Here is a 10781-nt window from a genome sequence, read left to right on the forward strand (position 1 = left end):
CGAAGTACCGAGCGCCGCCGGACGCCGCCGAGCCGTGAGTGCCGGTGTCCGGCGGGCCGCGCCATCCAGCCCCGCGGCCTACGCGCCCCGAACGGGCACCGCTGCCCCTCCTGCCCTTCGCTCCTTCTCCCTCACCCCAGCTCCCTCGCCGCCCTTCCCGCGGGAGGGAATCCTTCGGGGGAACTTGCACCTCTGGCCTTTCAAAGTCCTTCTGGCTTGTTGAGGCGTTAGCATATGGGTTGCAGCTCTGTAACCACAGCTACCTGTGCTTGATGTTGCAGAGAGAAGGAACCTGTTCGTTACGCCAACCTCATGTATGACAGGAGAGTGGTGCGCGGCAACACTTACGCCCTTCAAGTCATACCTGTGGTACGTTTTTTATGTATATCACCCTACAGCTTTGTTGAAAAGCAATAGGTAGGGCAGGAAAACTGTTCCTCATGAATAATTTTAACTAGTGATGTTGTAATTTTACTTAAAATAGTTCACACAGTCACAAGCTCTCCAGTTAAACTAGCATGCGGCTGTTTTCAGCCTTTCTTCAAAGCACTGAGTTTCCCATGAACTTCTGTAGTTCTGATTATTTTTTTTCCCATTAAGTACTTGATTATTTTTCCCCCCATTTCTTTAGTGTAATGATACTGAGCACAAGTCATCACTGCATCATCTGTTACCATATGCATCCACAAGTGTTATCAGTGAGAATAGCAGCTCTTGGGAAATTAAGTCTTGGGGTAGACTTCTGCTTACCCTACTAAAAAAGCAGAGCTAGATGGTCCAGCTGTATGCAAAATCTGCTTATGTGGAGGCAAAAGTATTTTATTTATCCTGATACAGTAGTAAATGTTTTAGTGATACTTTATTTTCAGGGAATATTTCTATATAGATACTTTGATCATTTAAGAGTTTAAAGCAGTCTGTATTTTTAAAAGCTACTTTGTGGAAATAACTGTGTTGGTCAGTAGCTGTTTCTTAGAGTGAATTTCACATATGTTCTGTTTAAGAAGTTCGAAAGTGATGCTCATTTCAATCCACAAACACAGTACTGAATATAATAGTATAGGTTTCTTTTGCTTCATCAGCAATAAAGAACCTATAATTTTTATCTAGCAAACAATTCTGTTGATAATACGATAACTGGATTTAAGTCCATTTGACCTTCTTAAAGCTTTTACTTAGAAACTCTCACTTGTCAGCAAGAACATGCCATTTTAATATACTTTATCTCACAAAGCAAAGTTCTGTATATAATATCCACTTCCAAATAGCAACTGATTGCTCTTAGTGTGAGATGCCATTAGTATGTGCTTATAGGCAGCTAGCATACCTTATTAGTTTCATGCCCTACAGTCTTTAAGGTAACTGAAAATTTAGGGTCAGGACCCAGAAAAGTAAATCCGAAATGCTAGATTTGTAGCATTAAAATCAACCAACCACCTTCATTTTCATTTAGAGAGAAATTAGTACCATTTCCAAGTACAAAGTGTATTGTTTTGTGGTTTTTTTCTTCATCCCTGCTCAGAGTACCCAACCCAATGCCCTTGAGATTCAAAGGCAGAGGGAAGCACGGAAAAGAGCACTGGCTAGAAAGCGCGCAAAAGAGCAAATGCAACAAAGAACACCTGAGCCTGTGGAAGGCAGAGAGCATATTCATGTGCAGACAGGTAAAAGGCTGAATTTTTTTTTAATTCATCTGAAAACAAAATCTTGCTGATTTATATTCACTTGCTAAATTGATGATGCAGTTGGTAGAATCGCATAGGGTTACGGTTAGAATCATAGAATTCTAGAATCAGAGGTTCTCTAATTCTTTCCATTATAACCCCTTATTTTTAGTCGTATTTAATAAACTTGGCTAATTAGTGACATTTTCCCAGAGGCTCCGTTTTTCAGTTTTCAGTGTACATTCTTGAACACTAGTCAAGACTTCTTCATTTTTTCTTTCCTTTTCCAGTATCATCAGAGAAGTTTGGTATATGCTTAAAATTGTGAGTTTTTAAAAATTTTTCTTAAAAGTACAGTCATATGTAAGAATAAAACTACTATTAAAAACTGGGACACACACCCTAATTTAGAATAGGAAACTGCCCTATTTGTGGGAAAACAATTTTATTTGTAGGAAAAACAAAATTTGGCAGTGGGGTAGTCATGAGGTGAGTGCAATGTATTGCTGTGCCCTCTGAAAATCATTTCAGATTGGACTGACTTATAAACTGGGAAAAAGCTGTGTTACATGCTAATCAGAAATGGTCTTTGGCTTCTGAACATTCAGAAGCCCCAGGCCCGCTGAACCTCCTACACTACCTCCAATGCACACAGGGGCTTTTCACCATTCGAATACTGTTGGACGCAGAAGGAGGCTATCTAGTGTGGAGGTCTTGGCCTCATATCCTTCCCACTGATGAGTGCAGATAATTTTAAGTACTCCACAGACCTTATTATCTGAGCCAGGCTATTTATCTTTGCAGCAGGAGACAGACAGTTATAATTCAAATCAAGCATATGTTGTTATAGATGTGTGGTTACCTCAAAGCCACTTCTGGTGGGGCCAGAAGTATAATATCATTCTTTAAACCAAACAGATCCAGTGTTCTGGTTTGCCGCATACAATGGAGAAAAATGTATATTTTCAATATTACTTGTTAGTAGATAGGCAATCATTATCCCTTTTTGAAATTGTCCTATCCCGTTGACTCTGTCAAGAATTGTTTATTCTGCAAGGTGGGCTGAAATGATCTAGACTCTGACTTTTGAAACCTACTAAGTGAAATACCCTTTTAGGAAGTGCACCAGATGTTACAGAGAATGTGTCATCAGATGGCCTATGCAGCAAACCCATCTATGTTTTAAGTTGAGGTGTCTTTTTTTTTTAACTTTATAGAAGGCATTTTATTGCACTCTTTGGATATAATTCACCCTGTAGAGTCATCAAAAATAGTCAAGAGTTAAAATAAAAAGAATCCAACTTACAACATTGATTGTGCTTTTATTTCTAGAACTGTATTTGGAAGAGATTAGTGACCGGACAACAGAGGTTGATACAGAATGTCAAACAGATGCATTTTTGGACAGACCTCCCACTCCACTCTTCATACCAGCCAAAACAGGAAAAGATGTGGCCACGCAAATAGAAGAAGGAGAGGTATGAAGCAAATTCAGGACCGCAAGTGCTGTCAAAACATGTCTCCCATACAAAACACACTTCTGATGCAAAACTGAGGCAGAAACAGAAAGGAACTTCTCCTCACAGAACATGCAAAAAAAAAGAAAAAAAAGTCCCCAATGTCTGCTGTGAGGTTAAGTGCAAAATTAAGGAGGGTGCTTCTCCATGTGCACTGGTTCTGCTGCTTTCAGCTAAGAACTGCAACGTTGAGAAATGCCCTCCCTTGTAGAAATAGTGTCCAGTGTTGGGAACACAGAGGTGAGCAGAAATAGGGTCCAGGGGAGTGCTCTGCTTCTCCCTGGCAGCCCCCACAGTGGCTGTGGTAGGGTGTGTGGTGTCTCACTCCAGCCCGCTCATCATTTAGCCCCCAGCTGCATTCATGATTCTTCCCTTAGCTGACACTGCCCCCCCACCTGCACTTCGCAGGCCTGCCTTCAGCACAAGGGCTTTGTTCATCCTCCTTTTCTCCTTGCCAAGATGCTAAGAGTGATTGTGATCAAGGGACATTTATCTCTGTTTCACTGACTCCCATCCTCAGTTGTTTGATTTTGACGTTGAAGTCAAGCCAATCCTGGAAGTGTTGATTGGGAAAACGGTTGAGCAAGCTTTGCTGGAAGTCATGGAGGAAGAAGAGCTGGCCCAGCTGTGGGCACATCAGCGTGCCTATGCAGAGCTGCGTAATGCAGAGCTTGCTGAAGTACAGCGCCTGGAAGAGCAGGACAGGCGATACAGAGAGGAGAAGGTAGGACTTCCTAAGAGCAGAACAGACCTGTCTGAATGCTCATCAGAAGAGAGAAAACCATTTCCAATACTGAAAGACAAGCTGTGAAATAAGCTGGATGTGCCCAAAAGGTTATTGTCAAGTTTGATATTCCTCAAAGCATTTTGGTGCCACACAGCTGCACTCTGCCATCTGCTCTCATGCACCAGCACCATGCTGTTGTGTTTATTCGGAGCAGTCATGCTCCAGTGACCTGGTGTACTCGGACACCTGATCAAGAGGCCAAACCCAACAGTACCCTTTGTACCTGGTGCAGCTGTTACTCAAGCCTTTTCATTATAGTAACTGCTAAATGAATAGTCACAGAGCTTCAAAGTAAGAGAGGCACCTCCTAGTCTTTCACACTCAGCGCACGCACCTACTATATGTGCACACATACCTCTCAGGATCTCCAAGTATTAAGCCATATTAGTACTATCTAGTAAATAGAAAGGGCAAGTCCTAATTACTCGCTATGCATCAGCCTTATATATTTGGGTTTTTTCCATGTTTTCCTGGACCAATTTGAGTTTTAATCTTTAATTACATCAAATAGGATATAAAATTGGAAAGATGAAAAGTTCAGGAAATCCTGACCCAACCTCATCTCATTCAAAGGCCAACGATCAGCTTTATCTGCAATAATAAAGCAAAGAGTCATGAGATCAATGCATACTAAGGTATCAGAGAAGGGTTTCATTTGGCCAGCTACAAGGCCCTTATTTTACAGACTTGCCAAAATCAGAAAAGGTATACCAAAGGAACGTGTTTCCCTCTAGTCCTTGTGGATTTTAGTACTCCATAGATTGAGTACAAGCTTGCTTTCAAGCACTTGTTCACATGAGAAGTTTTTGTGAAAGTTAGAGGCTGTAAGTATCGGTACTCTTGATTATCTTTGCTATTTATGACTCTCACACTGTGATCATTCTTCAAAGCCTAGATCAAAGGAGTGATGGCTAAAGGCCTGAAAGTTTTACAGGCAATATTGTCTTGACAGGAACGTCGCAAACGCCAGCACATGCAAATGCTGCAGAAACAGAAAGAGACCACAGAGAAAATTGCAGCTCGGGCATTTGCTCAGCGTTACCTGGCTGATCTCATTCCCTCGGTCTTCAACAATCTTCGTGAGAGTGGGTTTTTTTATGACCCTATAGAAAGAGGTTTGTGGGATTTTTTGTTTTTTTGTTCATATGTGAACTGAGTAATATAAAGGTCAAAACAACCATAAAACATAGCTTATTGTCCTATGATTTAGAATAATGTCACAAGACTTTATTAATTTACATTTGTGGCTGAAGAGATAGTTTCCAAACTCAAATTTTTAAACCAAATATTATTGGTCATCTGTACAAGTAGTCAAGAATAAGCAATAGCTGATACTGTTACAATGAGAAGAGCTGCTTTTGAACTGGAGATAAATAAATGGGTGGTTAGGATTGGTAGAGCAGAGTGAGAGAGAGATCCAAATTGAAGTAAATGTATTTTGATAGGACAGGCAAAGAAATCTGTATGTCATTCTCAATCTTTGTTATGGATTATCAGAGCAATGGAGAAATTAGTCAATTATAATTAGGCCCTGAAAGTATTTTTGAAGTTGTACATTGGTGACTTCCAAGCTTTTAGACTCAGCACCGTTTCTTATGGGCTACCTTGCTGCATCCCACTTCCCCAGGCCCCGCACAGGTGCCCAGACCACAGTTTGGGAATGGATACACTCTCTCCAGAATGAGTCATGGGGCAAATGCAGAAACTGAGAGTATTTTGCAAGTGGGGCAGGCTTTGGGACCACGGCATACAAAGAGCACGATTTGAGAAATACATGGGTAAGCAAGAGCTCTTTAGTCAGAGGGAACATTTAAATGCTTTCAGCAGACCAGAAGCCAGACAGCTTTGGAAAGCAAGGCAGGAAATGTTATTCTCCTGACTTGTTCAGGACAGTTATTTTCATCTCACTAGAACATTACTGTGTGTCTCATCTGTGCTACCCCTTCAAGGGTGCCAAACCCCTTGGAAAATCACTGCAGTTGCAAGGACTGTGGTCTGGGTCCGTAACAATGAGGAACCTCAGTAAGAGAGGCAGGAGATAAGAAACCCAACACCACCTGAGAGATTTCATCTGGATCTTGCAAAGCAAGTGTCTTTTGGCAAGGATGTTCATCCCTTAATGATCATAGCAAATGAAAAACAGCCCCAAGATCCTGTCGCTCATCCTTAATAAAAAGACATTTTTCTTTCTTCCTGCTAAATGCTTACAGATATTGAGACAGAATTCCTTCCGTGGCTGATGACAGAAGTGGAAGAAACACTAGAGAGGAAGGTTCTGGGGAGGACAATGCTTGACTGTAAGTTACCAAATCTTGGAATGTAATCTGGGCTGCTTGATGTTCTTGATTGTTTTTTTCCCCAGTCAGAACAAATATCACATTTACAGGGTCATTGTGGGTTAAGGTAGCAGATGTCATTTCAGCAAGAGCTCCAAGTAGCCGTGGCTTTTTGTGTGTGTTTTTTTTTTTTTACTATATTAAAACATTTTTAATGTTGGAAAACTACTACTACATACATCTAGGTAATTGATTTTCAGCTGACATAATAGAAATGGCAGTCATGCTGCACTACCCTCTCTCTGCTGGCTTTATACTGTTTGAGATGTGTTCATGCTGGGAGATGCAATATATTTGGCAGGAGCAGAATGGTTAAAGAGCACCTATTCTTTTCTCTGCTATAAAACTTTTATTTCTCATGTGTTACACAGCCGTCATTGCTGTGCTGTTCTCTGTAGTGTGCCTGACTGTGCCAGTGGGAACAGAAAGGCTCATCCTGTCTACAGCCACGTGTATACCATTAAAGTCTCTTAACTCGTTTGTGTAAGCTCCCTGAGCTATGGAGTAATACATTCATCCTCCCTGAAAAGAGAAGAGAGGGATAATCGTAGGCCATGGTTGACTGAGAAGTCAGGTGACCAACACTTTTCATCAGAACAAGGGCTTACCTCCTCAGCAGTCAATAATCATGTCCTTGCTTTTGAAATAGATTAAAATATCAGTCTTCTTTTGGGCTAGTTCAAGCTAAGCATTCAGGTTCTTTCATTGGTCAGTCTTCAGAGGCTGTAGTTGAAATACCTGAATAATGTAAACTCTAGTATTGTGTAGAAACACAAAATTATGATGAATGCGTGTCCACCGTGGTGGTCCTAGATCAAACCACTTCTTATACTTGTGTTGCATCTTTCATTCCTATGGTTTTCCTCCTGCTGTGATTTTGGGTTTGAATTACAGTTATGTTTGTTTCCTTTGGGTTTATTTTCAGTTTAACCAGGATCCTTTGTTAGGGTATAATTTGGATAATTACAGCTGGTCTGTTAGGTATTTTATCCTATGATATATGTGCCGGTATGTACACTCGAGGATCACTTCTTCATGTAGCTCTTCAGAAAGGAGGGAATTTTCTCTCCTTTTAAGAAAGAAGTATTGTATGTGACTGCTGAATAAACATCCCATGGAGAATGTTGCTGCAGGATACACTATTGATGAGAACATCTGTCATATTCCTGTTAAATCGTTCTGTTTAATTTTTTAACCAGATATCATGGTCTTGCACCAGTTCTAAGATACATAGAGCAGCTGGAGCAGGCCAACAAGTAATACCAGCAGCCCCTGTTTTGCTATTTACCCTCCGTATTTCCTGACTTATACCCAATCACCCACTGTTGACTAAACATCATCTCTGCAAAAGGAACTGCAAATTAGATTCTCCAAGTTTTCTAGAGGCAAACACAGGCTCGGCTGAGATAGTTTGTGGCTTCTTCTCCCCCTTACGCAGAAGCATAGGAAAAATCTCTAAGGATCCATTTTTAACCTATTTGAATGAAGGCACTACTTAAAGAATTTATTTTGTCACCGTCCAATAAAAGAGCTGTCAACTACAAGAGAAGCACCCACAGTGTAAGGCGGCTATGTTTGTCCTCTCAGAGGTGACAATTCCTTCTTTTACTTGCTAAAGTCAACTCATGAATTAACAATGAAGCTCTTTTTAGTACCTGTGCATTGTCCTGTTTTCTGTGTTAAACCTCTCTTCCTTCATTGTTGGCCTCTATTTTTCATATTTAAATGATGTAAATCAAAGTGAGTGTTGGGTTTTTTTTGTTGTGTTCTTTGATTTGGAAGGGGTATAATGTTTAGAAAAATATATGAAGGCTAAACAGCAAAAATAATAAGAATAGGTGCTTTACAGCTGCTTTTTGGAAAGAGAAAACCTTTTGATGACTCCCATAGTTCCAGTATTTCCCACTGCCCAAACCATCATGCTGTGTGCAACCTGGCTCATCCTCGTTCCTGGCGGGGTGACCTGCTCCAGAAGTGATGAACAACTGTGAGGAAATCACAGTTGAAAAACAATCCAGGTGAACCCTTTCAAATCACTGCTTTCAGTGTAAACCGCTCATTTGGCTGGAACTAGGCTACATGTTTTTTTTCATCCAAGTATTCTTTCATTTTTAGCGTTATTTTGGGGTTTTCCCCCTGTTTAAGAAGTTATAGGTCAGTAATATATAAAATAATCTCAAATTAATTTTTTTTCCTCCATGTTTGTTAATGGTGGCTTTCTCTGTTTCAGCCTTGATTTGTACAGTGGTTGAAAAACGCTTAGATGCATTTAGCCATAAACCTCTGTCTGATCAGACAGAGGCACCTGCTGAAGAGCCCAGGCCAACAGATGCAGCACCCCAGGTGGCTGGTGAGACAGATGCTGCTGACCAACCGGTCGCAGAGGAAGAAGAGACTGACCAACCTATTGCTGAGGAAGAGCCTTCACGTCACATCTCGTTCCGGTTAGAAGAATCAGATTGAGCAGGAACAGAGGATCTGGAAACTGAGTAACAAGCAGGCAAGTCATCAAGTAAATGGAGATGAATGGCTTAGCTGAAAGAAGAAACGAATTTCTATCTATTTACAAGTATTGTGCCCTAGCCGTGCTGAAGGATGAACCTAAGCAACAGTAGAGCATTAAAGTGTGTTTTCCATATGCTGACGTTTCTGATTTCAGGCTGTAAGAATCAAAAGAGAGGTTACTAGTGCAATGAATGGCAGTGAAATTCTATCCCCTTCTACACAATCCAATCCATCAAAAACCTGGGATGTTTACAGTTGAAAAGTAATGCTGTCCCACACCCCGTGCTAGAAGGTCATGAGAAGGACATTGAGAGCATCCTAATAACCTTTGCAAGTGCTTTGATAAGGAAATTCTGTCCTGAGAATGTTTCTTTCCTTATTTTTAAAGGTAGCTGCTACGGCACTTAGATAAATTTCTTTTCACTCACGTTAGTCTCTCCTTTCCTGACAAACTTGGATGGGCATCTCAGCAGGTAATAGAGCAAAGGCTGTTGTTCCTGAAGCTCTTCAGGTTCAAAGAGTTATCTGCCACTGGGAATTTCTGCCAGTGCAGAATCTTCCTCAGCCTCCTGATTCCTGGAGCACTGGTGAGGGGCTGGAGCCACATGCTAAGTCCAGCCTCAGTTTTCTTTGTAATTGTCCTTTCCTGCTGGTTCACTGGAAACGGTACCAGACATGACTGGCAAAATGCACCTCCACTGCCACATATATCCGTTCACAGGCCAACTCTACAAGTGGGGTGTTACCCCTCATAAAAATACATTTGCGCTCCATTGCAGCAATACCGTTTCCTTGCTAGCTGCACCTGTGGAAAAAGTCCCGCCTTGTCCAGACCGCTTTGTGCTACCTCCTCACTGCAGGTCAGAGGAGATGTGTGCTAACCCAGCAGGCCAGATCCCAGTCTGAGAGTGGGATGTCAGGAATGACACCTGAAGAGACAAGTACCTGCTCCACATCTCAAACCCTCAAAAGGGGCGTCCAGACTTTTCACTGGACCGCTTGTACACGTGGCTTCACAGGCAGACCCTGCCTTCCCTCCATCCTGGGCTAGGACGTCCAGTGATAATCAGGGCAGCTATTGCTTGCATGGAAAAGCTCCCCTGGAAAGCGTCAGGTATTTACCTCTCTCTGCAGGTAGCTGAAAATCAGAAGTAATGAGATGTAACCACCAACAAATCCACTCAGTGGTGTGATATAATATGAATGTGTTAAACCTGAGTAAGTGGAGTCACGTAGTACAGATGGTAGATAGACACACCCATGGATGCTTTTCAAAGCTGGAATATTCCCCTGTAAACTCCTCCTCTGTTTGCTAAGTTGACAGTATTTCAACAAAGTGTGCTTGTTTTTTCATTTATGATTGATTCCTCAAAGCATCCAGCAAAATGTGTTACATGTATGAAATTAAGGTAGTCAGTAGTCAGATACTACATCTGTCCTTAAGTTTCTAAGAAGAATTTATTTTTATGCATATGACTGGAATTGAAGGCTTGAAATGAAACTCTGGTTTAGGCACTGAAGTCAGTGGGAGGTTTACCTCAATTTCAGAAGGAACAAGATTTTGCATTTTTTTTTTCCCATGGTGATGGAGACTCCTGTCATGACTTCAGGTAAATCAGGTAAATAATTTAAGGCTAATTTTATCTAGAGAAATAAAAAGGCTTCATGACATGATTCATGAGAATTGTAAATGTTTCAGCTCATTTTTGGAACACTGTATGTCAGTTTTAAGGATTCCTCATTACTGAATGATTGTTTTGTCATGTATTTACAGGAGACTTAGCATAACCTAGAGGACTGCCATGGATCATTCCTGAAAAGATTCAAATAAATGATGACTTGAATAATTGGTTTTGGAACATTACAAGAGGAAGGTGATCACCTGGAATATTTTCATTTTTGCCACTCCTGCTTTGTGTTTGATTGCTAGAAAATTTACTTCAAGTATTGAATTATTCTTTTTAAAAAGGTT

General features: G+C 41.1%; 1 protein-coding gene across 1 annotated transcript in view; it reads left to right on the top strand.

Annotated features, from left to right (window-relative positions):
• The window catches only part of RSPH3 (radial spoke 3 homolog), a 10629-nt gene extending 1862 nt beyond the window's left edge, over positions 1–8767 (top strand). The window contains exons 4-12 of the mRNA XM_019472627.1: positions 6–34; positions 282–366; positions 653–669; positions 1525–1664; positions 2997–3142; positions 3702–3905; positions 4921–5083; positions 6179–6265; positions 8535–8767. Coding sequence (XP_019328172.1) covers positions 6–34; positions 282–366; positions 653–669; positions 1525–1664; positions 2997–3142; positions 3702–3905; positions 4921–5083; positions 6179–6265; positions 8535–8767 — 1104 coding nt within the window. The remainder of the gene's footprint in view (positions 1–5; positions 35–281; positions 367–652; positions 670–1524; positions 1665–2996; positions 3143–3701; positions 3906–4920; positions 5084–6178; positions 6266–8534) is intronic.
• Positions 8768–10781: the final 2014 nt, after the last annotated feature.

This window comes from Aptenodytes forsteri, unplaced genomic scaffold, assembly GCF_000699145.1.
Source record: "Aptenodytes forsteri isolate BGI_AS27 unplaced genomic scaffold, ASM69914v1 Scaffold82, whole genome shotgun sequence".
Classification (NCBI taxonomy): Eukaryota; Metazoa; Chordata; class Aves; order Sphenisciformes; family Spheniscidae; genus Aptenodytes; species Aptenodytes forsteri.